The 26,230-nt window shown below is 47.7% G+C and overlaps 2 protein-coding genes across 9 annotated transcripts; one reads left to right on the top strand and one right to left on the bottom strand.

The window, feature by feature from the left end:
- Positions 1 to 1,823: 1,823 nt before the first annotated feature.
- Positions 1,824 to 22,322, bottom strand: LOC307204987 (ras-related protein Rab-11A-like). 2 transcript variants are annotated; one of them, XM_079957239.1, is made up of 6 exons: positions 22,212 to 22,310; positions 16,102 to 16,450; positions 8,514 to 8,709; positions 5,013 to 5,206; positions 3,835 to 3,915; positions 1,824 to 3,516 (listed from the first exon to the last, which is right to left on the bottom strand). In XM_079957239.1, exons 2-6 carry the CDS (start codon positions 16,139 to 16,141, stop codon positions 3,374 to 3,376), a joined length of 654 nt encoding a protein of 217 aa, XP_079813365.1. In that variant the 5' UTR covers positions 16,142 to 16,450; positions 22,212 to 22,310; the 3' UTR covers positions 1,824 to 3,373. The 2 variants fall into 2 exon arrangements, with proteins under 2 accessions (XP_079813365.1, XP_079813366.1); XM_079957240.1 differs by lacking the exon at positions 16,102 to 16,450 and having other exon boundaries at positions 22,212 to 22,322.
- Positions 21,231 to 26,047, top strand: LOC307205027 (uncharacterized protein). 7 transcript variants are annotated; one of them, XR_013833800.1, is made up of 8 exons: positions 21,235 to 21,839; positions 22,238 to 22,416; positions 22,554 to 22,874; positions 23,090 to 23,215; positions 24,684 to 24,800; positions 24,935 to 25,025; positions 25,129 to 25,213; positions 25,451 to 26,047. XR_013833800.1 is itself a non-coding variant. In XM_079957299.1 (5 exons), exons 1-5 carry the CDS (start codon positions 21,830 to 21,832, stop codon positions 25,090 to 25,092), a joined length of 453 nt encoding a protein of 150 aa, XP_079813425.1. In that variant the 5' UTR covers positions 21,231 to 21,829; the 3' UTR covers positions 25,093 to 25,122. The 7 variants fall into 7 exon arrangements, 1 of the variants encoding a protein (XP_079813425.1); XR_013833803.1 differs by having other exon boundaries at positions 21,242 to 21,839; positions 22,238 to 22,874; XR_013833801.1 differs by lacking the exons at positions 22,238 to 22,416; positions 22,554 to 22,874 and having other exon boundaries at positions 21,239 to 21,839.
- Positions 26,048 to 26,230: the final 183 nt, after the last annotated feature.

The raw sequence follows: 26,230 nt of genomic DNA, 5'->3' as shown, positions 1-26,230 counted from the left end.
CTCCTGTTATAAATTGTCTTAAGGGTGTCATCACACTGCAGTTAGCTTGGGCACAGACAGGTGGCGCTGTGAACTACAGCATGGCAAATAGCTCTCCCCACCAAGAAAAGGACCCGCAATGGCAAAGCGTGAGGAAGCATCATTCCGGATGAGCACTCAGGACACAGCAGCTTCTCAGCAACTGCTCTCCATTCTTGCTTTGCTACCACTCTCCACTGCTGTGGATTGTGGGGCAAGTTGTACAGTAGCAGCCAATGAAGTAGCAGGGGTGGATCTCCATTGGTCTCTCGCAGTTGCTTACTGAGAGGGGGTGGTTGGTTGACAAGATGTAACCTGGGGAGGCAGGGCAGGATGTTTGGCAAGGTCTAAGGATGTAGTGATAAGCAAGGTTGGCAAGCAATGTGACATAGCTGTCAACTTACAGATTTGAAAATAAGGGACCAGCAGCCTTGAAAATAAGGGACCAGCAGCCAAAATAAGGGACCTGCAGCCTCACCTGTTCTAGGCACTCCAGTCTTCCTGTCCTCCTGCAGTCTGGTCAAACTCATGCTGGTAGCTTCGAGAACACTGTCCAACCAACTTTGTAACCAGAGGTTCAACTGAATAGAATCTGAATCACATGCACCACAAGGCCTATGCAGCCTCAACTTAAGATGGCTCCCCGGCCTGGCTTTGCACTGCAAAGTTTGCAGCAGCACGTGCAACAAAATGGCGTCCAGCATTCAAAAAAACCCTCAGCTTGCATTAACTAGCCACACACAAGGCATGCAAGCTCCACCCCCCCAGTCATTCTTAGACTTCTTATTGGGTGAGCAACACAGCCAAGCAACACAGTTGGAGCCTCCCTCCTCTCTGGCCGGCAAGGAGGGAGGGAGAGGAGCTGCTTCCTTTGAAATTTAAGGGACATCATTTAAGGGACATTTAAGGGACATCCATCAATAAGGGACAGCAGCGGGACATGGCGCTGCAATAAGGGACTGTCCCTTCAAATAAGGGACACTTGACAGCTATGCAATGTGAGCAGGGGTGCAGCCCCAATTTTTAAAAAGTGTCATTTGTTTAAATGATGCTTATGCCCACCCTGGTTTAGAAGTGCTTTAGGTCCATCCAGTTTTCCATGCCTCATTGTGTGTGTGCGCTATAATAACGCCAGGAAACTGTTTTGAGCGCAAGTGCTGCAGGTTCAAATACCACTCATACTGCCAAAATGTCATTATTAGAGCGAGTATGTTGTCACACTTCAGAGTGCAGTACTAGGGCCTGGGAGACCAGAGTTCAGTACCCAAATCGGCCACAAATCTCAGCATATCTCAGCTTAGCCCACCTCACAGGGTTGTTGTGAGGATAAAATGGATGGGTGGAGAGAGACAGAGAGAACCTGAAGAATATCTGAAGGAGCGTCTCCACCCCCATCGTTCTACCCAGACACTGAGGTCCAGCACCGAGGGCCTTCTGGCAGTTCCCTCACTGCGAGAAGCCAAGTTACAGGGAACCAGGCAGAGGGCCTTCTCGGTAGTGGCGCCCGCCCTGTGGAATGCCTTCCCATCAGATGTCAAAGAGAACAACAACTACCAGACTTTTAGAAGACATCTGAAGGCAGCCCTGTTTAGGGAAACTTTTAATGTTTGATGTATTATAGTATTTTAATATTTTGTTGGAAGCCGCCCAGAGTGGCTGGGGAAGCCCAGCCAGATGGGCGGGGTATAAATAAATTATTATTATTATTATTATTATTATTATTATTATTATTATTATTATTACCACCTCAATCTCCTTGGAGAGAAAAGGGTAGGATAAAAGTGTAGTAAATAAGCACAATACAATAAAACAAATAGCTTTTATTTAAACACTTAGCACACACAGAAGACCCACAAAAACAACAACACAAGTTTCAAAGCAAATGAAAGGAAGGCAATTTCACACATTAAAATACCCCCCCTCCCAATAGCCTACTATTTACACAAAAGTTGCAGTTGGGAGCAAAACCAAGAGAAAGCCACGAGAATCTAACCATCAGCATACTCTCATCTTTACCGGTTGATCACTCCAGAAAAGGTAGCAAAGTCAAAACAGGGAGGGGAGGGGAAAAACAACTCCAACCAACTTCTTCCTTCTCCATCCTGAGGGTCAGCCATTTTCTCCAAGGCTGAGCAAGAATGCAAACTCCAGCTCCATTCATGGTCCTCAAAAGGCTACTTATTGCTGCTTTGGGCTTCCCATTTCCCAAACTTGCTTTGCGAGGCCTCGTGAGACATGAAGCTAATGGGAACCTGGGTCTTTAAAACAGCACAAGGGGCAGCAGGGAAATATACCAATTTGCTGGATTAAAATCCGCAGGAAGCAGTCACCCAATGCAATGATCCAACATAGGGTGTGATCATACCAGGCCGGGAGGCTTTTCTGCTGCTATGGTGAAGGTGGAGGTGACAGACGCCCTCACAAATGCAACCTGACTGGCGAGTTGTGCTTTAAAGCCATCTGGCATGACCAGAACAGTCACCACTCAGAAGCAACTCCTATTTGCTTGTTGATACAAAGCCATTTTGCTGCCAAGCCACAGGGCGGCTAAAGCTCACTGTCTTCTAAGCGAGGCAGGCCTCGGGCCTTGCCTCAATTTCTGGGCTTCTTTACACAGGTTGAGGCTTACTCAACAGCCTGGCTTTTGTACCTCAGCGGAGCCCCCCAAATTTTTTGGGTGGAGAGGGCATGTCTGTATGACAGAACCAACTTGGGGGGGGAACCAGGCTTAATTCACCATGACTTCCCTCAAAGAGGAGTTGTAATTAGGAGGGAGCAAAGGAGTTGTTTTTATTTAACATTCAGCAACTTAAAAACCCCCTGAAAACCACAGCCCATGAAGCCATGATAGTGAGTCCACTCTATCTTTGGTTTAGAAGTGAGCTGCCCAACCAGCTCAATCCCTTTTCATTCCAGTCATATAGTGTTGAATGCCATGACCCCCTATGTTAGCAAAGGGCTCTACTTAAACCATGTAATATACACTAGAGTCAGGAAAATAGTTTCGGCAAGAAATTCAAAGGGCCATTGGTGTGGGAAGTGCCATCCCTGTGACCCACCAACTTCCTCATGCCAGCAGCCACCTCTCAGGGAAGGAGGCTGTGGAATTGGGATGGGGTATCTCTCAGGTGGTCCAAAAAGCACCCATTGACACCAACATTTCCCCACATCTAAAGACGAACACGATCCGTTATGTGTTTCTGACCTACATGAAGCAGAGTAGCACGGTGGACGTTGGGTACCAGAAGAAGAAAAAGAGGAGTTTGTCTGGAGCATCACTTCCCCCCTTGGAGGTACCGGAGACTATTTGGCCTTCCTTGTTCCCCTTTCACTTCCTCGTTGCAGTCTTTGCAGGTTAGATGTTCTGGCAGCAAGGGGTTTGCCGGCCCTCCTGGTGGGTAGGCAGGACCTTGATCGGCTCAATGGTGCTGCTGGCACTGAACTCCGTCTCTGGCTGCCCACCAGCAATCTGCCTCTGGGACACGATCCGGTAGATTTCTGGAGAGCAAAAAGCGGAGAAGATGAAGTCGTGCAGACAGATGAAACTAGAGCAGTGATGGGGGACGGTGTGTTTTGGAGCAGAAGAACAGCTTATTTCTTAGGTAAGAAGCAATAGGTCACTGTTGTAGGTCCATTTTTTTTTTTAAAAAAACACACCTGTAAATATCCCTAGTTGGTATAATACCTTTGCTGGGACCAGCCCAAATGTCACAGAAGCATGTAGAGTTTTCAAGTGCTCCAGAATTCTCCACCAGGCAAGCAGCTGCATGAAGCCAGTTTATCTGTGAGTTCACCCTACCCTACGTAACGGCTTACCTGTTAGGATGTTGTGAAAGGCAGTCTCCACGTTGGTGGAATCCAGAGCTGACGTCTCTATGAATGACAAGCCATTCTTTTCTGTGGGAACATAAGAACATGAGAAAGGCCTGCTGGATCAGGCCAATGGCCTATCTTGTCCAGCTTCCTGTTCTTACAGTGGCCAACCAGATACCTGTGGGAAGCCCACAAGCAGGATCAAAGCACAAGAGCATTCTCCCCTTCTGTGGTTTATGGCAAATGGCATTTAAAAGCATTGCTGCCTCTGACCAAAGAGGCAGAGCATAGCCATTGTGGCTAGTAGCCACCAATAGTCATACTGTCATCCATGAATTTGTCCAGTCCTCTTTTAAAGCCATCCAAGTTGGTGGCCATCACTGCCTCCTGTGGGAGGGAGTTCCACAGTCGTGTGAAGGAGGACTTACTTTTTTCTGTCCTGAATCTTCCAGGTGCAAGATAAACAGACCTCTGACTCTGACAGCCCTGTCAGAAGCAGAGGTACCAAGAGCCAAACCAGTTTGAAGCTATGAGTTGGAATTCCTTTCCCACTAGCCAAGGTGCATTGTTGGGGTTGGCCAACAAGGATGGAAATGCATTCTGCACATCCCAACGATAGACATTTTGAGGCTTCACATTAGCAAGCAGGTTCAGGGCTCAGCTCCCCAGAATATCCAGATGTACAAAGACAGAGGGATGGTAACTATAACAGCTGCCTCTTGAGGAAATCAAGAATGTTGCTCTGTTGACAACGCGTAACCGCAACAACCCATATCTACCCTTCATTTCTTTATAATGAGGGCTACTTGGGTTCCACAATGCCACATGGGCACAGCAAAAGTTTGAAATTTAGAATCTGGTTCAGAAGTGGCATCCCAAGAAAGCCAGCCTTATTTTGTTTTTCTTAAGAAAAATTAAATGCAAGGTTCTAGTGGGGTTCTACATGGGGAACATGTAGCCCTCCAGATATTTTTTGGAAACAACTCTGGGGCTGGTGGGAGCTTGAGTCCAACAACCCCTGGGGCACCAGGTTGCTGAAAGCCATTATGTACCAAACAGAAATGAATAAAAACACAGATATACACAGTGCCTTGTGCAGAGTCTAGGGAGGTGGCCCTGGAGACCCTCCCTCACCAGGGCAAGTAAAAGGAGGAGGCGGGAGGAATGGGGCAGAGGGGTACCTGCAAAGCTCTTGGCCTCATCGGTGGGCACTGCCCGCAGATGCCGCAAGTCGCTCTTGTTGCCCACCAGCATGATGACGATGTTGGCATCAGCGTGGTCCTGCAGCTCCTTGAGCCAGCGCTCTGCGTTCTCATAGGTCAGGTACTTGGCGATGTCGTAAACAAGAAGTGCCCCAACTGCCCCCCGGTAGTAACTGCAGTGGGATTAGAAGGTGGAAGAGGAAGGGGGAGGTAAAAACTAAGCTTGCTGCACAACACTGAATGCCACCCCCCCACCCGTCGTAAAAAATAACCATCCATTACCAATTTTACTCTTCAAATAACTGCCTAGCCCATTAAATACATTTTATTTCTTTATTTCATAACATTTATATACCTCTTGACTGAAAGAAAACCTCCAAGCGGTTTACAAAAAGACCAGGACAGTAAAATTATCAACACAAACAGTTAAAAGCAGCTATTCAAAGAACAATTAAAACCAGTGACGTACTGAAAACAGATTAAAACGCACGTGTTCTGCATTTCTGGATAGGCCGGCCTAAACAAAAATGTTTTTAGCAGGTGCAGAAAAGAGAACAGCAAACGTGGTTGCAGTGAGTTTCAAAGTGAGATTTCTTAAAAATGTGGAATGAGTTTTATGTTCTGGACTACAACTCACATCAGCTCCAGCCAGCCAAGTCATGATGGGAGTTGTTCTCAAACATCCAGAGGGAACCACATTGGCAAAGGCTGTTCTAGAACCTTTTCACCAAGCCCAAGACTTTTAGTGCTTGATTTGATGTCCACTAACAGCTGGCACCAGAAACTGTGCAGCTGACAGTTGTTTTAAGCTTGGAAGCTTTTGCCTACTTGTAATAAAACACCTTCCTTAAGTAAATGAGGATTGCCTTTTTGTCCCTGCAAAACCTCTGCCCTTCTCACAGTCACAGAAGCCAAAGAGAAATCTTTTCAGAGCAAGGAAGGCGATCTTGAAAAACCCATTCCAAACTTAGAATTATCTTGGCAACTGACAATCTCATGATGGTGGGGAAACACTTTGCTCTGCTCCTGGGATATCATGGGTTGGCAATGAATAAAGTCCATCCATGCTGTCTAATACCCACATGAAACCACTGGGAGGAGTCACAGGACTGAGAATACACTGAGAATATCTAACTCTGACTTTCCTTTCTATCAGACCCTGATGGTGGCTTTGGATTCCTTGGAACAGGTGTCTGGAGTTTAAAAAGGGCTAATAAATTGAAGCTTTGTCCAGACAAAACTAAGGAGCATTTGCTAAACTGTTGATCAATTGCGGGATGGGGAGTCTTGCATCCAACCTTTACTGCATGGGGTTGGAATCTTTTTTAACCTACTTTTTATCTACCTTAAGAACTAAGTTCACAGCACCTTCGGAGACCTCACACGGTGTGCACAAGGATCCCACACCCGTCTGTGGAAGTTCACCCTTGATCACATGCCATGTCCGCAACACACGACCCCATTTACCACTCCCATTCCGATTGGACAACAGTATTGTCTGCACACAGCCCCCATCCCGCAATTCCTTTCTGATTGGATACCAGCTGACTGCCCTTGAAAACAACCAAGAAATTGCAAGTAGTTCCAAACCTGGTGGTGAGCAGATTGCCAACTAGAACTGGCCTCCTCAGACATGGGGCAGCTAAGTAAATTTAGTCCCTAGATGGAGAGATAGAGATAGATAGAGATAGAGATAGAGATAGAGATAGAGATATAATCTGGGTGGCCCTTTGGGAATGTCTTCTGGACAGAGATGACTTAGCCACTGTACTCCATGCTCTGGTAACTTTCAGGTTAGGTAAAGGTAAAGGTACCCCTGCCCGTACGGGCCAGTCTTGACAGACTCTGGGGTTGTGCGCCCATCTCACTTAAGAGGCCAGGGGCCAGCGCTGTCCGGAGACACTTCCGGGTCACGTGGCCAGCGTGACATCGCTGCTCTGGCCAGAGCCAGAGCCAGAGCCAGAGCCGCACACGGAAACGCCGTTTACCTTCCCGCTGGTAAGCGGTCCCTATTTATCTACTTGCACCCGGAGGTGCTTTCGAACTGCTAGGTTGGCAGGCGCTGGGACCGAGCAGCGGGAGCGCACCCCGCCGCAGGGATTCGAACCGCCGACCTTTCGATCGGCAAGCCCTAGGCGCTGAGGCTTTAACCCACAGCGCCACCTGCGTCCCTAACTTTCAGGTTAGATTGTTACAAAGAGGTCTATGTGGGACTGCCCTTGAAGACAGATTGTGGTCCAAAATGCAGCAGTCAGATTAGCGGCTGGGGTTCCATTTAGATCACAGTAGCTGCGCTGGTTGCCAGTTCATTTCCAGGCCCAATTAAAGATGTTCAGGCCCCAAATAACTGAGATAGTCTCCATCCCTCCAGACCCTCCAGGGTGTTAAGACCAGTAGACGAGGTCTTCTTGTAGTTCCACTGTAGTTCCACCTCAGAAGCTTGGGATGGTGGAGGCCCGGGACAGGGTCTTCTCTGTGGCAGCTCTTAAGCTGTGGAACTCCCTCCATGCAGGAGAATCGGCCTGGCACCTTCAGCATTCGCCAGAAGCTATGTGGTGAAGATGCAACTCTTCACCCTGGCCTTTGGCACCTGAGGTGTGCATTTTAAGGACCGTTCCTATTTCTGTGATTCTAAGTTGTAAATTTAGACTGTTTCCAATGTTTGTAATTGTCATAACCTGCCCTGGGACCTTAGGGTTAAGGGCGGGTAAACAACAGCAGCAGCAGCAGCAGCAACAACCTCCTTAGCTGTCTCACTGCTAGTATATTAAGAACCTCACTAACCTACATCCAAGGGCCAGTTTAAGGTCCTTGCCTGGCTGCAGAGGTAACAAAAGGACCCCTTTCTCCCACATGAGCCGGCCTGCTTATTAGGGGATGCTCTGGGTGCCACCCACAGTTTATCATGGGTCTACTGTTGGGGGGGGGAAGTATTTTTTGGAGGGGGAGCTGCACTCAGTGAACTTCTCCCTGCTCACCAGGCATGCTCACTGCTGTCTTTTTGGCTCCTGGTGAAATCCACCTTGTTCTCATGAGCTTTTAATGGCACAATTCATTGCCTTTATGACTTCTGATTTCCCTTGCCGAATTAGTTATTTAATCTTCCAAGCCATTTTTAGTTGGGGGTTTTTTAAAAAAGAGAAATCGGGTTTTTCCATTTAGCCACCTTGAGGTGTCAGCCTTAAAGCAGGACAGAAATTTAGAAATCAGTAAAGTAAGTATAGTTTAGCTTTTCCTGGCCTACTTTCCCCTGCCCGTTATCAGAATTCCCCTAGTCCACAACTGTATTTACAAAGCAAAGAACAGCAGCCTTGGAATCTCTTTAACAGTGGTCTGACTAGGACCCCAAAGTTGTAATGTCTGCATTGGTCCAAACTGCATTTTTATTGAATAGCCTGAGAAGCGTGGCTATGGGATTTGCCAAGAAGACTGCACTTTGGGGTTTCTCACTGCAACATGAGAAGGCAAGGCAGTACTTACGCAGAAGTAATGGCACGATAACGCTCCTGCCCGGCGGTATCCCAGATCTGGGCCTTCACTGTCTTGTTATCCACTTGGATGCTTCGTGTGGCAAATTCCACCCCAATGGTGCTTTTGCTCTCCAGGTTAAACTCATTCCGGGTGAACCGAGAAAGGAGGTTGCTTTTCCCTACTCCCGAGTCTCCGATGAGGACAACTGCAAAGAAGCAACAAGGTAACAAATAGGGAGAAGACAATTAAGCATCAGAATGCTAATAGCACAGGGAAGGGAAATGGCAAAATGTTGTTCCAAAGGTTCAAGGCCAGAAATGGAAGGATAAGGCAAAAGGTTTGACACTCGGTTCTGCAGAATGTGTAGAAGTCTTTCCTGGACTGTACTATTTTGGGTTGCTGGGGAGGGGGTGCGTTACATGTTTGGATGCTCCCACATCTAATATACTGCTTTGAACATTTGCAGGGTGGGGGAAGCAACCAGCATATTTTGTAGAACTCTTTCTCTCAAACATGCAAAACAGTTATGATCAATTTGCGATGGGGTGGAAGGTTCACAGGCTATGAAGGACTTGCTCATAAATTTATTGACAGCTGCACAAATTATGATAGCTAGGAAGTGGAAGGGGCAAGCAGAATATAAAATGGACGAATGGTATAAAGAGGTGTGAGATATAGCTATTAATGATAAACTAACATGTGCCATTAAAGTAAGATGGGGAATATGCAGGAGTAATGATTTTGATGAGATATGGAGGGTGTTTGTAGAATTTGTGCTGTTAAAACAGAAAGGGGTCAAACCATCGCAAGAGGTGTTGAAATTTTGGGAGGTTGGATAGCTAGAACAGTGGGTGGGATGCAAATTTTTATGCTTATTTATTTGTGATTATTACTTTGTCAACAAACAAACAAACAAACATCCAAAACAAAATCACAAAGTGTAACTCAAAGCCTCTTTTAAGTCCAACCCGCAGGAACCCCAGCATTGTCAGTCAACAGGAAATGGTAGCACACAACCCCAAATCTCCTAACCACAGACTTCTTCCTAATCACCAACATAATTAGGCAGTGATGCACTGGAAAGAGTTTCTGATTAAGGATTCCTGTCCTCAAAGTTGGCAGCACCTAGGCTTGCTATACGTCAGGAAAATTCCTGACATGTCCTATTTTTAAAAAACGGTGTAAAAATTGTGTCGGGGATTTTGCTGAATCAGCAAAATGTCAGGAAAAACCTGACAACGCAATGGCAATGCAATGGAAAAAGCAGTGGAAACAGCTCCAAAAGCTCAAAATCACTATCAACAACTTTGTGGGTGTCAGGATTTTTACCTTTGGAAATATGGCAACCCTAGCAGCACTACAACACCAGGAAGAAGATGGACTCAAAGGGTCCTAGTTCTCAGTGAGGTTGCAAACCCAATGGTGGCCACATCCACACCATACATTTGAAGCACTGTGATACCACTTTAAACACTCACAGCTTTCCCCCAAAGAATTATGGGAGCTGTAGTTTGTTAGGTTGCTGAGGGTTGTTAGGAAACCCCTATCCCCCTCACGGAGCTACAGTTTCCAGAATGATTGTAACAATAATTCCCTCTTCCCACCTAAAGTCTACACATCCCCCAGTTTATTTGTTGTTCTGTGATGCTTCCTGAATTATACCGCATTATTGTTGTCTGGAGAGGCACTCTTGTGCTGCACTGCAGAACAGAAGCAGGACCAACAAACCCAACATTATAGCATTTGTGCTTTAAAAAGTTATGACTCCCTTCTGAAGAAAAGTTGCAAAATTTGGGACTTCTTGGTTTAGGGAAAAGGTGAGTTAAGAGGCGGCCTAACAGAATTGTAAATAATTGCTCATTGCATGGAGAAAGTGGATGAAGTTTTTCTTCCTCTTTCATATACAGTTGTACCTCGGGTTAAGTACTTAATCCGTTCCGGAGGTCTGTTCTTAACCTGAAACTGTTCTTAACCTGAAGCACCACTTTAGCTAATGGGGCCTCCTGCTGCCGCCGCAGCAAGATTTCTGTTCTCATCCTGAAGCAAAGTTCTTAACCTGAGGTATTATTTCTGGGTTAGCGGAGTCTGTAACCTGAAGCGTATGTAACCGTATCACTGTACATGAAGCTGTATGTTGGAAGATTCAGGGCGGATAAAAGAAAGCTCTTTATGCACTGGCGGAGGAAGGCGGGTGTGTGTGGGGGTGCGGTGTGCACTGGGTGTCAGCCGTGAGGGCAGGTGACATTGCTGTGCCACCCCACGCCCCCTTGCTGCGCGGGCGGCGCCCCCGGACACTCGCTGCATGGGTGGCGGACCGCTAGGGATGATGCTGCCACGAGCGGCTAGCGGCGCCCCTCAATGCTCATTGCGTGGCTAGCAGTACCCCTCCCGACGCTGTGTTGTCGTGCAGGCGGCTAGCCCCACCCCCGCCCCTGCACCACTCCAGGTGCCGGGGCAGGTAGCTCCACGCCTGTTTTTATGCAGCATGTTGTTAAAACTATGGAACTCCCTCCCACAGGAGGGAGTGTTGGCCACCAACCTGAGATGGCTTTAAAAGAGGATTGAGCAAATTCATGGAAGAGAGAGCTCTTGGCAGCCAACTAGCCATGATGGCTGTGCTGAGTGTCCCACAGCTGGAGGCAATGATGCTTCTGAATACCAGTTACTGGGAAGGACTGGAGGGGAGAGGGCTCTGGCGCTTGGGTCTTGCTTGCTGGATTCCCACAGGCATCTAGTTGGCCACTGTGAGAACAGGGTGTTGGATTAAATGGGCCATTGGCCTGATGCAGCAGGCTCTTATGATTTCAGCAGGACATGTAGCGACTGGAAATAAAACAGTTCGTGTCTGCCTCAAAACGTTTGCAAGTGCAAACCGTGTTAGTAGTGGAATGGCCTATATAACAACCCCAATGAGCACAAGCAGGATAAAATGGACATCATTCTGGATGGGTTAGGCCCAGAGAACCAAGGCCTACCTTGGTGGAGAATGAAGCACACCTGCTTTCCCCTGAGCTGAAATGCTGCTTCACAAGCCCATCCAGGTAAAAATGCTACGAAACAGGAATGACTGGATTCCTGTCCCCCCCACCCCACCCGCGCTCCACGCAAAGTGAGCCAATCCAGGGAGAAACCAGGCAGTCAATGCCTCTCCTTCACATGCCTGATTTGGAAGCCCTTCCTGTCCCACTGCCAACCACCAGCTACCTATCCCTGTTCCTCAGAATACAAAAGGACTGTTTGTGAACCCATCTCTGGGCGTGGAACATGAGCAAGTGAAGGTGAAAGGGTTTTTTTAAAAAAAATTTTTTTAAAGAGGTGTGTAGCAACACAAGCCGTCATTCCGGCTTTTTCAAAGAAAAGGAAGCAGAGTCATCAGAAGCGAAATCCAGTGACTTCAGTTCATGAGCAATCATTGACTCATTTGGATGAAACTCCTCTTCCGACAACAGCATCAAGGCTAGCAGCAAGATGTAAGCAGGGAGTGCCTCAGCTGCTCAGCCTACAAGTGGGCTGTGGGCTTCACCCACAGAGACCCTCCAGAACTGGGGTACCCCGCTACCCCTGGATGCTTACATTCTGCAACATGTCATTGATGCAATACTAGAGTGCTGGTGGTTTATTTATCCTCAGTCATCCACACATCATTGTGAACTATTCTGGGAATTGTAGCTCTGGGAGGGGGCAGTGTTAGATATATTAGCTAATTACCAAATGGCACCTTAAACGTAAGTTATGGTCACTCGCCCCCATGTTTCATTTTATTATTATTAATGTCATTTCATTTCTATACTGCTTTATATTTCAGAGAAAAAATCTCAAAGCGGTTTAAGGTAAAGGTAAAGGTACCCCTGCCCGTACGGGCCAGTCTTGACAGACTCTGGGGTTGTGCGCCCATCTCACTTAAGAGGCCAGGGGCCAGCGCTGTCCGGAGACACTTCCGGGTCACGTGGCCAGCGTGACATCGCTGCTCTGGCGAGCCAGAGCCGCACACGGAAACGCCGTTTACCTTCCCGCTGGTAAGCGGTCCCTATTTATCTACTTGCACCCGGAGGTGCTTTCGAACTGCTAGGTTGGCAGGCGCTGGGACCGAGCAGCGGGAACGCACCCCGCCGCAGGGATTCGAACCGCCGACCTTTCGATCGGCAAGTCCTAGGCGCTGAGGCTTTAACCTTTAGCGCCACCTGCGTCCCCTCAAAGCGGTTTACAACACATTAAAGCATCAAATAAAACAATCCAGAATAAAATAGTGACAAGATCAGCCGGCCGGCGCACAGCAGCGTCTTTTGATGCTGGGGCGTGCAGGGGTGCGTGCAACTGCAGAAAACATTGCTGCAGAACAGCCAGATGCTGGAGATGTCAGTCACCAAACCTGGTGGCATTACATCGTCACTTGGTTGCAGTGGAACCCACGCAGGCTGCAAAATGTGCTAGGCACGTGGGGAATTTCGATCATTGGAAGGAGAATCAGGGGTCCCCTAACAATTCTCAGCACCCTTAACAAACTACACCTCCTAGAATTATAGTGCCTTAAATGTATAGTACAGATGGGGCCTTAGTCTGCTCCAAAACAGTATTAGAAGCAGGACTGTGTATGAATGCACAATAAAATGGATATCTGGATGGGATATCAGTATTTGGATCTAAAAGCATCCTAACAGAATGACATTGGCTAAGATAGCCTTACTCATCAACCCCCAACTAGCACCATTTTGAATACATCATCCACCAGCCCCAGGTCTAATGTGAGTCCATAGTCCAAAACATTTGGCTGGTGAAGGCTGGTTTTAGAGCACTGCATTTGAGGTGAACATAATCAAGCGACGCAGGAATTTCTCCTGTAAACTTGATGGCTCAGAGTGATATACTGATGTTTTCAAAGAACAAACCAATTTACACACACGTCAGAGTGTCAGCCTGTCTGTGGCTAGCCTGCAAAGCTCACTGGCTGACCTTGGGCCAGTCATGCCTTTCAGCTTAAGCAACCTCAAAGGGTTGTTGTGAGGACGACAAAGAGAGGTGAACAGCAATATCCTGCTTGGGAGAAAGGCAGGATATTAAAAGTGGGAAACGAAATAAAACCAATGGAAGTTGCTTTAGACTGCAACCATTTGAACCAACTTTAATTAAAAAGACAAACAAAAAAAAAAGTAGGGATGGTTAAGGGTCCAGGCAACCTTCTTCCCCCATATTCCTTGTGCAGCTCCATTCAGGGCTGGCCCTAACATTAGACAGGGTGAGAAAATTGCCTCAGGCAGTAGATCCAGGAGAGGCGGTGGTAGAAAAAACAAACAAAACCAAAACCCATGCCATTCTTCCTGAACCTATTGCTATTCCCCTTTGTTGGAGATCAAAGCTGTGGTGTCACAGCTGCTAAAATAGCTTGCTGACTCCAGGTGAGCTAGATCAGTCATTGCCAATTAGCTAAGTGCTGCAGACCTCCTGTTTTTCAAAAGCTAAGCTATGGACTTTTGAAAATTTTGATTATCTCTATGGTAGTTTTGGTTATGTGAATGGTGCCATGGACCCCCAAATTGGGAACCACTGCTCTAGAAGACTTCAGTGTTGAAGTAAGAACCAAATGAAGAGACACCATATTGTCATCTGCGTCAGATAACAACTCAAGTCAGCCCAAACTCCAGGAACATCCGTCACTCTCTGTCCCTCCTTCTTCAGATAACCTCATTTCCAACACCCAAGAGTTACTAAGGAACCTGCCTCTGGAAGAATGGCTCTCATAATACAAAGCAAAGAGACATGTATTGTTATTCAGACATCTGGAAAGTGGCATTTCTGAGCTTCTGGGTTTAATATTGATGATGCTCGGCTTGTGCAGCAGAGGCGGCTGGAAGAATTTCATCATTGGTCCCTCCCTAATCTTTACAACAGCCCTATAAAGTAGGCCAGTACAGTTATTCCAAGTTTGCAGATGGAGGAGGAGGCAGCAGGGTTGGCCCAGTTTTAAACTGCTTTGTGTGTGTTTTTTCTCACAGTCCACAACATATAAAAATATTTTTATGAAATATTTTTCTGCCTGAAGCAAACTATAGGACCCCCACACCTCCCTGACACACACATATGATGTACAAATCTGACAGGACTGAGGTTCAATCTTATTTCAGCAATGGTCCTGTGCTACACCTCAGGGCGGCAGGGGCCACAGTGCTTGTTAACTTAGGAGACTCAGGAGGAATGGGAGCAGGGGGTGAGGGGCTTCTGCAAGGCCCCTCCCTGCTCTCTGCATCTCTTGCCTGAGACACCTTGCCTCATTTTGCCTAATGGTAGAGCTGGCCCCTGGGAGGAGGAGGGAGAGTTGAAGGTCAAGACAATGTAAAATTAAACAAACCAGCTTTCAAAGGCGGCTTGCCAGACAGGGCTATCTAGCAACAAGGCCAGAGAAACTTTCCAAACTTGTTTCGAAAAATAAGACTTAGACAAACCAATAAAGTACAGTTCTATGGGGCAATTTGGTTTTTCAGTTTCATTAGACACCCCTGCAATCCTCAGTTCAAATTCCTGGCTTTTTAAAACCCAGGGAAGAGAGATCTCAGGTGTTTTGTTGAGACTCATAGACACAGCACAAGCCTTGCCAAACCTGAATTTCACCACGTCCTGCCATTTCCCCAGACGTGTGTCAGGTCCCTTTTGCATCATTCAGAAAAAGAACACTTAAGCTACAGTTTTAGCATCAATTTTAAAGGGCGGGGAGCAGAATTCAAGTCAGGCCCTCAGTTCCTCCCAGTATTACATTTCCCCAATATTTGGCTAAGCTGCCACCCTGGGCTCCTTTAGGAGGAAGGGCAGAATAGGAAGATGAAAAACAAAAAGCAAAGTTCTCCCTAATTTCTTCAAACAAAATGTACCACAAATGATTGCTCAAAACGTCTGGAGGGCCTAAATTATCAGCAGAGAACACCTGGCCCCAAAACAGAGTCCCATTAACACCTTGGGACATTATTCCTAAAATAAGTTAAATAATAAAATTTAGAACAGGGAGCAGCCGAGAGACCCACAGTTGGGGCAAAGAATTGTCAGCTGTTGTATGAATCCTGGTTGCAGGGAGGGGAGGAAAAAAACCGGGCTGGAATATGAAACAGCCACCTTTGATTCTTTCCCACAGCCCTGCAGGGTAGACGCACAAAAGCCCAATCTTTTCCCATTTTTACTGAGGTCCATTTAAACTTGATGTCTCTCTTAGACACCCAAGTTTAGATGAGGAAAAAATGAGGAAACATTGGATGTTTGTGGGGCCGCAGCACAGGGCTTATGGGGGGAAATCAGAGGTGGCTGGAGTTACCCAACAACTTTTCATGAATGGGGCAGAGTTTTACATAGGTTCTACATTACTGTATATGAGACATTTCATAGGCAAGTTGTGGGGTCCGCTCTCTCTTAGGGTAGAAGCAAATACATAAAATCTGCCTTTTGAGAAGAGTAACAGAAGAGTAAGAGTTTTAAAACAGCACACATCAGCAGCTAAGTAATGATGGACAGAAGCTTTTCTCCTGTTAACACTCCCCACGCCCTAAAAAGCAAAAGAATAAGAGTTTGCAACTCTTAGGAAGTCCAGGAAATTGAAAAATGAAAGGAAAAAACTTACTTTTGAAGAGGTAATCATATTCATCATCCTTGGCCCGCATAGTGACTTCAAGCTCCTCAGGAGTTCAGGTACCCCACAAGAAAGCAGGTGAGGACACACCTGTGCCTCTTTCCTCTGGGTCCAAAAGAAGCAGGTGATCTCACTACTCTGCGATTTCCTGGGTTTAACCAGCTTCAGGTACAGCAGTCAGGTAGCACAGCCTTAGGAAGCCATTCCCACTCTGCCATTGGTTGCTCTGCTGCTCTCTCCCTTCGTTCTGATTGGCCCAGTTTGGGGTTTGGATATGTACTCACTATGGACTGGCTGTCAAGGTGTTCACCTGGCCCAGGTAGGTGGGTGGGGCATATATCTTTAACCAGAAAAACTTTTAAAGGGCTAGAACACATTTCCAATTTAGAAAAGCCAAAAACCACGGGTGGAGCTTAAAACGTTAATTTCTGCCAATTTGTAACCTGAATGCTCTGTTTCCTGGCTGACCCCACCCAGGCAAGGTGAGCAAGGGAGTGTGTGCTGGTGGTTTTCAACAAACAGGATGATTCATCTTAATTTGAATATATTGCACAGGCATCAGGGGAAAAAGTTTTTTTGTTTTAACCCATATTATGCTGCCTCAAAACCCAGATTCTATCAACTGGATAAATCATGCAAATGAAAAGCACTTATTTGCAAACCTACTTCTGTTAAATGGGAGTTGTGAAAGGTGAAGGGAAGGACTTATTTGAAAGGCTAAAGCCATAAATCAGCTTCTCTCCCTGCTTTCCCCTCCACACCCTGCCATAAAAGCAAAAAGAGCTGGCTGGATCACACCATTGCCCACCATGTTCTCCCTGCATGTGCTGAAATTTGCAAGCAGTGAGAGTTGTGTTCAGGTTCTGCTTATGGGCTTCCCAGAAAAGGCATTGGGTTGGCCACTTTGTGCTGAACTAGATAGGCCAGTGGTTTTCAACTAGTGTGCTGTGGCACCCTCGGGTGCCTTGAATGATAGTCAGGGGTGCTGCGGGCAACACTGGCCTCTGTCCCTCTTTCCTCCCCTCCCTCCTCTGATCCCCTCTTGGGTCTCTGCCTCCCAAAAGCTTGCACAGCTGTTTGTTGCAGCAGGACTGGCTACAAGCTCCGTAGGCGAATGGTGCCTTTGGGGCTGGCCAGGGGGTGCTTCCTAGGTCCCTGTGGGGCAGTGTAAGGAGGCACGTCTCTATGGGGTGGATGGGGCAGTTCAGAGACCAGGGGCTGTGGCTGCCCGAGGATTTGCAAGGAGAGGGGAGGCGGCTGAGGTCAAAAACCTCTGAGATACATTATTGGTTTGATCCTGTAGGGCTTTTCTTACATTCTCCACCCCCCCAATACATTTTTATTAGTTTTCAAGCCATTTAACCAATTCAACTGAATTTTAATACAATATTCCCTTAATATTTTGACTTTCCATCCTTCCTTCCACGATGCTTCTATTCAAATAATTCATCTACTGCCATTAATGTAATATTTCATTAAAACACACATTGCTTTATCATTCTCATTCCTTTCAAGTCCTGCCTGCTATTTCATTTGACTATAATATTTTCTCAGATAATCCAAAAAGGATCTCCATTCTTCTACAAGCATTTCTTCATTTTGGTCTCTTATTTTGCTGTTATTTTTCCGTAGTCCAATAGTTTTGGACTCTTTGCCATAGTCCAGTAATTTCAAAGTCCACTCCTCTTTTGTTGGAACTTCTTTTTCCTTCCATTTCTGTGCGTACATAATTCTGTCTGCAATGGTAGCAAACATAAACAGTTTTAACCAACTCTTTGGGGGGACCCCTGTCCTTTTATTTCCAAAAGAAACGCTTCTGGCTTTTGAGAGAAGACTATTCTAAACATCCTTTCTTACCCATTTCTTACAGAGGCCAGCCAAATGCCTTTGGGAAGCCCTAAAACTAAGGTTACCAGACATTCCCGTTTCCCAGGGACAATCCCTGGATTTACAGATCAGTCCCCATTCAAAATCCATTGAAGTTGAAAAGTGTCCCCGGATTTACTGAAAAAAATCTGGTAACTTTACCTAAAACAGAACCTGAGTGTGACAGTGCTCTCACTACCTGCACATCCCAGCAGGTGATATTCAGAAGCATTACTGCCTAAAGCTGTAGGTTAGCAGCCATTGGTAGCCTTATCTCTGCAGCCATAGAAACTTTAAAATTGGTATTGCTGGATTAGACCAAAGATCCTGCTAACCTTGCACTCTCTCCCCAACCAGCCAGATGTTTTTGGGAAGCCCAATTGACAAGGATTGGAGACAGTAGCCATTCTTTGTTGTTTGTCTCCAGCATCTGCTAACCAGGGGTAGACTGCTCCTGAACAGTTAGGTTCTACACGCAGCTCTCTTGACTCATCACAATGGGGAGACCAGTCCTCACAAGATTTGCCTATTCCCCACCAAAGGCATACAATTTAGTGACCCTATTATCACCTCTCTTGTTTTTATCAAAGGCAGGCCAACATGCTGGATTCCATCCCCAAGGCAAACTCCACACTTGTGCAATGCAATCTGTGATGCACAAAAATGCTCACACACAACCTATTTATTTGCACAGTGGGGAAAGGGGACTGGAGAATGCCTGTCTTGGGAAGAACTTTGTATGCAGTCTTTTCCAACCTGGTGCCCTCCGGGATGTTTTGGACTGTAACTGGCATCATCTCCAGCCAGCACGGCCATTTGAGACTGTGGGTTCCATCAGCCCAGGCATCATACATGCGGGATATGTATCAGTCACTTTAATAATACAGTGGTACCTTGGTTTACGAACTTAATCCGTTCTGGAAGTCCATTCTTAAATCAAAACTTTCTTAAACCAAGGCATGCTTTCCCATAGCGAGGGATTCAAATTACACTCAACAGGAAGCGGAACATGTTCTGCTTCCAAGGCAAAGTTCACAAACCAAAACACCTGCTTCCGGGTTTGAAGTGTTCTTAATCCAAGTTGTTCATTAACTAAGCTGTTCTTAAACCAAGGTACCACTGTACAGTCTTGCTGGCCGTGGCTGGTGGGTGCCTGAAGGGCACCAGGTTGGGGAAGGCTACTTGTATGGTTTGCTATTTTTCTTGTGGGAGGGGAGTTGACTGTATTGTATTTCGCAGTTCTTGTTTATAAGAACACTTACAGGGAAAGGCAGAATACATCTTTTAAATAAAGTTTTGTAGCACCCTGCTTGTGGTTAACACTTAGCTGGAATGAAATATTCAATGCAGCAATAGAGAAATTAAAATAATAATTTATTTGTCAGACAAATAAATGATAGGCACAGTGGTATATGGTTACCAAAGCTCTGCCTACCCTCCAGCCCTGATGGCCAGCACTTATATTTCCTCAACCCAGCCCCCTTGCTCCTGCTTTGGCTGCCTCTATGCAATCAGCGTGGTTGAAATTCCTATTGGCTGTTTGCTAGAACCAATCATAAAAGATACACCCATTTCCTATTACCTTTTATGGGAGACAAAGAGCTATATTTCCTTCTATCCATAAATGGCAGACAAGTAGCCATATATCTTACATTTGCCTCGACAAGGCACCTTAATTACCAGATCACCTTTTGCCCCTGTTGCCCCTGCATTCCAAAACAAATGGCTAAAACAGATGGCTCGTGGTATTAAGTTCTATCTAAGCAGAGATCTTACTATTTACCAACTCTTAATTAGTGTTTTTGCAGCTTGATTGTATTCTGTAATATGTAGGGTCAGTGTAACCTTTGCTCCCAGCCTGTATTTCCCTTTTTACAACTTTGAGAAACTTGTCTCCTGCTTCTGCTATAAATCAGGGGGGCCCTTGTCCAGGAGGATAAACAACTGCCAAAGTACTTAGCCAGCTGCTTTTCTGCCTGGCATGAAACATTTGCAAATCTTTAAGCTCATTTTAAAATACAGGCCTTGATCAGATGCCTCAGTTTAACATATACACTTTTGGAAGCTCTTGCAGAGAAGATCTGCTTTCACGATCTCTCTGGCCTGTCCCAAGCCTCTTATCAGGTGGGATCAATGTAACAACACCCTGACCTAGCTTATATCTTCTGTCCACTAATTTGAGATGTCCAGGACTAGCCGGACCTGTTTGCTCTGTGATCAGCCAAACATTCCTCTTGCCCTGGATTCCAGGTAGTTTCTAGATTCCACTGAGGGAGCTTGAGAAACCTGCACTCTATATCTACAGCCCTCTATGTTATTGATCCACATCTCCCATTATCCCCAACCTTGCTGTTTTCAGCTGGTGGGACTTGAGAGTCCAGCAACATCTTGGGGGGGGGGAGTGATGGATTAAACCCTGTGGAGGCCCCTTGGCAGCCAAAATCTGGGCAGTGGCAGGCTTTGTGTGCATGCTGGAATAATATTGAACTAAGAAAGCTTGATTGTTGTTTTCTTTCAAGATCAAATCAATATTATTTTGATCCATTTTTGTGGGGCCCCCAAAAAAGTGTGGGGCCCGTGGACCAGTGCCTACTCTGCCTATTTGGTAATCCAGCCCGGCCCCTTTGGCTGCAGGAGAGAGAAGAAACGGAAGTTGAGGGATGCCTCCTGATGCACTGCAGCTGTTCCCTACAATGAAATGGAAGGCTCAACATTTGTCAGGAACTTTTGGATGCTCAGCAGCCCTGTGTAGTTACAACAACCCTGTAAAGTAGGCCAGTGCTATTCACTCCCCAAATTGCAGCTGAATCCCTCACAGACTGGCATCCAACCTCTGCTTCAAAGCCTCCAAGGAAAGAGAGTCCACCACCATTCCAGAGAGTCTTACCATCAGAAAGTTCTTCCTAACGTTTAGTCCGAATCTCCTCTCCTGCCCTCCCCTCTGGAGCAGCAGAAAACAAGCTTGCTCCCTCTTGCAGCCCACAGATATTGAAAGATGGCTCTCCTCTCAGTCTCCTCTTCTCCAGGCTAAACATACCCAGCTGCCTCAACTGTTCCTCATCAGGCTTGGTTTTCAGCTCCTCCACACTCTTTCCCTGCCTTCCCCTTTTCTCTCCCCTCTCATCATTTACATTTACTAGGACATTCATAGCCCATTTTCCTCCCAGGAGCTCAAAGTGGCCTTCATGGTTCTCCCTGCTACCAATTGTCATCTTCACAGCAGCCCTGCAAAGTAGGCTAGGCTGGCCCAAGATCTCATGGCTGAGTGGGGATTCGAACCCTGCTCTCCCAGGTCCTCCTAGTCCAGCCCTCCAACCGCTACACCTCTGCCTGGCTCCATTTTGCATCTCTCCAACTGCCCTATGACATCGGCCTTCTCCCCTTCCTGGGGGTCTTTCTGGCTCCATGGAAGATTCCACCATCTTCCTCATGTTCTGCTCCTCTTCTGGGACACCTTGATGCTTGGAGGATCCTCCTAGGGGTCTCCTCCCTTTCCAGGAAGGGCAGGGCTGTCCTAAGACGAGGCAGAGCAGCCCTTTAACAGCTGGCAATGCTTCTCTTTCCATTGGGCTGGAGCTCTTGAACCCATAGCACTTGGGGCCTCCTTTCTCTCTCTGCCAGCCCCTCATGCTCTGGGCTGCCTCTTTCCAGCTCTGGCGATGCCCTTTCAGGTCACTGAACTGCAGAGAGATGGAAGGAATTGGGCCAGATGCCCCCTCCTCACACACAAACACCCCCCAAGAATTGGGGCTGCCAGCTTCTGAGTCGCTCTCTCTGCTTCTCTCTTCTAAGTTAAGGTGTTCAAGATGCCTGATCAGCCGCAGCAACAGCCCTGCAAGGCCCAGAGCAGCCCATGGTGTCAGGTGAGCAAGTGGTCCCCCTTTTTGGGACAGAGGAGGGCAGGAATGGGCTAGGGGGGCAGCTAGTCAAAAGATACACAGAGCCAGATGGCTGGATCCAACCCAAGGTCCATCTGAGCCAGTGTCTGGAAACCCAACCCTGCCAGCGACCACCCCATTTTGTGGGGTCCAATGGAGGAATGCTGGGCTGCAGGGCATGGCGGGGGGGGGGGCAGTTGTCAGCGAGAGGGGCACCTTCCCTGGGGAGCCATGTTCTGGGGGCAGGAGGCCAGGATTGGCCCCCAAGGCCTGGGGTGTCCCTCCCCTGTAGTAGGACTTGGAATCCAGGAGAAAACTCTTGGAATAGCCTTGCCAGGGGCTCAGGGATGAACTCACCTGTCTCCATGTCCTTCTCTTTGCAGGTGTGCTGGGGTTCCACATCCCTTCTCTAGCGGTGAGTATTGGATGAAACGAGAGCAGGGAGTGGATCCCTCAGACTTGCCCCCCTGCTCAGTGCTGGATTTATGTATAGGCTAAGTAGTCTTAAGCCTAAGGCCTCTAAATCTAGGGTGCCTCACCAGGCCTTCTTCGTCCTGGCCAGGTCTTCTTCGTCTTGGCCAGGCCTTCAGCATCCAGACCAGGCCTTCTTCGTCCTGGCCAGGACTTCTTTGTTCTGACCAGGCCTTCTTCGTCCTGACCAGGCCTTCTACGTCCTGGCCAGGCCTTCGTCTTGGCCAGGCCTTCAGCATCCAGACCAGGCCTTCTTTGTCCTGGCCAGGACTTCTTTGTCCTGACCAGGCTTTCGGTGTCCAGACCAGGCCTTCTTTGTCCTGGCCGGGCCATCAGCGTCCTGGCCAGGCCTTCTTCATCCTGGCCAGGCCTACGTCCTTCTCTTATCAACTGCCAGTCCTAAGGGTGGGGGAGTTGGCACTGGGCTATGCTCATCTTGTCTGGCAGTTAACTCTCTTGCTTCCTGGCTACTTCCTTCACTGGGAGCTGCCTGCAAACCTTCCCTGGCGGCTGGCTCATTCATGACACGGGGCAAGTTGATGAACTTGGGTAACCTCACGACTCCCCTCCTTCCTGGTGACATGATGATGATGTATCAGTGATGTCTCAATGATGGTTCTGGACATGTATTCTGGTAGGGAGGGAAGTTTTCAAAGATCTTGTAACCCATATTCGGGGTTCTTACTCTGTGTGTAGATTGTGGTCTATTGACCCCTGTTTTGCTTCTGTATTTGGCTGGAACTTCCTTCTTCTGCTAACTGCAGAGACCCGCAGGGACTTGCACCCCGACGAGCTGGGCTGTTGAGTGTCCTCGCCTCCCAGAATTTTCCTTCTCAGAATCCAGAGCCCGTAGGCCCAGAGTCAACAACCTTCCCCAGCTCAAGGGTCAGGTCAGTAGTGGTACGTGCTGCACTTTAATCAGTGGGAGAGTACGAGTGGGGGGCCAGCTGAGGCAGATAGACCAGGCAAGCAAGCTCTATCTTTCACACTTCACAGAGCCCTGCTGGTACCTGCAGCATGCACTGCAGATTGCCCACAGGCAGAGAGAGGCCTTGGGGATCAGGGAAGCCAGCAGTGGGAAGGGATCCTCAGAGGGATCCAGAACTACCTGTAGAAGGCAGGAGGCTAGGCTGCAGGTTGGTAACTGGACCTCATCCTGAGGGAAAATAAGTATAGGGTTGGAGGAACTGCGTTTTGTCCAATTTTATTTGTGCCCGGTGGTGTTTTCCTTTTCTATGTTTAATTTAAAGGGCCTTTTGTGTTTAAAATCCTGCTACTTGCAGATAGTCAAGAAAATATTTGTTCTTTGTTTAAAAGCCCAGTCTAGTGCTGTGACCACAGAGTCTCCCCGCTCTGCCCCTACCAGTGCCTTAAGAAGGGTCCTGGGAGGGGAAAAGCCCCAAAATGTGCAGGTGCCAACCCTCCAGGAGAAACCCAAAGTTAGGGGTTTTCATCTCCAAACCTCAGGAGTCAGCCAGAGGGGTCTCTCTGCCCCTCAAGAAAGACATAGGGAAGTCAGCAAGTGGTGGCAGCTACTGAAGAGTGACAGAAGCCCAAGTGTATCCAGTTGAAGAGTAATTTTTATTTTTGTTTTTAGATTCTGATCTAAGCATGAGTAAAAGATTTGAAAGTGGTGCTAGCAAGCACAAGAGACAGAGTCTCAAAAATGCTATGATGATGAAGTTAAGACCAGTCACTGCTTTCATGCATCAACCACTCATTGAAGCAACAAGAGCCGGCAGGTCACTATAAATCTGGTGGGTCGTTCAGCTGTGGATTGCTGCCTTGATGCAGTGAACTGTTTTGGCATTATCAGCGACATTTATTCCTTCTTTTTATCCTCCACAAAGAGATGGGCAGTTCTTAAAATCATTTTTGCCACCACAGTCTAATGTGCCTAAATATTTGTCAGACAGATATTTGTGGGACACACAGCACATTCAAAAGCCACAAAAGTGCTATCACTGATACCCTCAGTCATTTGTACTCTGATGCTAATGGGAAGGGGAAACCAGGCTCCAAGCTAACAATCTTTTGCAGAAAATGGAAGAACTGGAATTTGTGTTTATGCTGCATTTTTGGACCCATGCTCTAGGTCATTTTCATAAGGTCAGCAAAACCCTTCAGAAATCAGAACTTTATTGAGTTCTTGTGCAAGTTTGTACAGTTCACTCTGAATTTTTTCTTCTAGTTGTGAGTGTGGGGGGTTGGCTGGGGCCTCACAAGTGGAGTAGCCTAGGGGCTCTCTTCATCTAAATGTGGCCCTGCCCATGCTGCCTGGGCTCTTTGCCCCCCACTCTGCATTCTCGGATGCAGAGGAGCCCTCAAGGAACTGACAACCTGACTTTTGCATTTCAGCTGCTGGAGGAAGATCAGCTATACCTCCTGGAGGTCATCCAGAACTGCCAGGCAGCTTGGCTCAGGGAGCTCCGAACCCTGAAGTGCTCCAAGCAGGAGACGGCCAAAGCCATTATGGTGAGTGAGGGGTGGCGTGAGGGACCCCCATGGGGAGGGAGGGGCAGAGAGGGGTTTTGGGGAGGCAAGAGCAGGCAGAAGGGGGTAAGGGAGGAGGCAGCGTCTAACCCCTCTCCTTTCTCCACCTTCATGAGACCCCATTTCAGCTGCGATATGGTCAGTGCTATCCTGCATAGGACAATGGAGGCTGTTCTTGGGGGCGCAGAAAAGGAGGAGGACAAAGAGGTATGTCCTCTGCTTTGACTTCCCTTTGCACATCTCTGTCTTCTTCTCACACCCTTGCAAGATGTAACCCAGCACTCAACCTCTCTTCTCACTTTTCTCGCAGGAATGGAAGAGGCACTTCCTGAACCTATTGGGGGGGTCTCCTTCTGGAGGCCCCCAATGCTGGCACCCTCCTCCAGCTGCTCACTGTAAGTGTCCTGATGGCATCAGGAGTGGGTTTAGGGTTGCCCCCCATCCCTTACCCAACAGACTGTTTCATTTCTGGGGCACAGAGTCCCCTGTCCCATTTGGCCCTCAATTTGGCCCAAGACCAAAAGTGGCAACCCTCATGGTTCGGGAGTGCCAGGGACTCTGTGATGGGGGCAGCAGAGGGCCGCTTTGGCCCAGACTGGCCCCTGAGTCTGAGATGCTCTTTCCTCCCACAGGACCTCCGATTTTACGCCCTTTGGGGAAGTGAGGCGGAAAGGAAACTAGTGGCCAGCAGCATTTCTCTGCTGCTAGCTGTTTCACAAAGATTCCCCCACCTCAGAGTAAGTATCTTGCCTTCCTGTATTCATTTCTTTGGTTGCTTCCATCCCCCCAAGAGCACATCTCCCAGCGACTTTTAATGCACAAGATGTGGTGTGTGTCCCTGGGAGCCAGAATGAGGCCAGAGGGTATTTCTGCCCCCTTTCCTGGTGCTGCCCTTCCACCTCTGCCTAGGAGGCTGCGGGGTCCAAGGAGGTCCTCTGGGGCAAGGGATTGGGCCCAAGCCATAGTGAGACCCATCCTTCCTGGCATGGGGCTGCTTCTGTGCTCTTTTGCACCCATCCGGGGGGGGGGACCCAGATTTTTCTTTCCTCTGCAAAACACAGTAATTCACCCAGAGCTGGCTTGCTTCTGGCAAAATCTGAAAGAAGATAAGCCCCACACCTTGGGGACAGCGAATTCCCTTGTCCCTTGTTTGCCCAAGACACACCTCCCAGGTCTTCCTGCTGGGAGTCCTGCAGGACCTGCTCCCGCCTGGCAAGCCTTTCCTATCTTGTTATTATCTTGTTGTTGTTATTTTAAATCACTTGGCTATACCAGATCGGAAAACAACAGATCTCTGCCTGCAAGGTTCTTACTAAGTAAGTGTGACAACATTAAGAGATGTGGGGGAGAAATTAGGAAAGCCGTGGTTCAAATCTCGCTCTACCATGAACAGCCCAAGTTGCATGAAGCAA

This window comes from Podarcis cretensis (genome assembly GCF_951804945.1).
Source record: "Podarcis cretensis genome assembly, chromosome: 16".
Classification (NCBI taxonomy): Eukaryota; Metazoa; Chordata; class Lepidosauria; order Squamata; family Lacertidae; genus Podarcis; species Podarcis cretensis.
This window is presented reverse-complemented; position numbering and strand designations above follow the sequence as displayed.

What these genes read in the sequence shown, in the direction of transcription:
- LOC307205027 (XM_079957299.1), top strand. An exon ending in CAAGGGTCAGGTCAGTAGTG is followed by an intron (nt 23,226 to 24,683) that starts GTACGTGCTGCA and finishes TTTGCATTTCAG; the next exon opens with CTGCTGGAGGAAGATCAGCT. An exon ending in AGACGGCCAAAGCCATTATG is followed by an intron (nt 24,801 to 24,934) that starts GTGAGTGAGGGG and finishes CACCTTCATGAG; the next exon opens with ACCCCATTTCAGCTGCGATA.
- LOC307204987 (XM_079957239.1), bottom strand. Translation starts at nt 16,141, where the DNA reads ATGCGGGCCAAGGATGATGAATATGATTACCTCTTCAAAA. An exon ending in TGAGGCCAAGAGCTTTGCAG is followed by an intron (nt 3,916 to 5,012) that starts GTACCCCTCTGC and finishes ATGTTCCCACAG; the next exon opens with AAAAGAATGGCTTGTCATTC. An exon ending in CTTTCACAACATCCTAACAG is followed by an intron (nt 3,517 to 3,834) that starts GTAAGCCGTTAC and finishes TTTGCTCTCCAG; the next exon opens with AAATCTACCGGATCGTGTCC.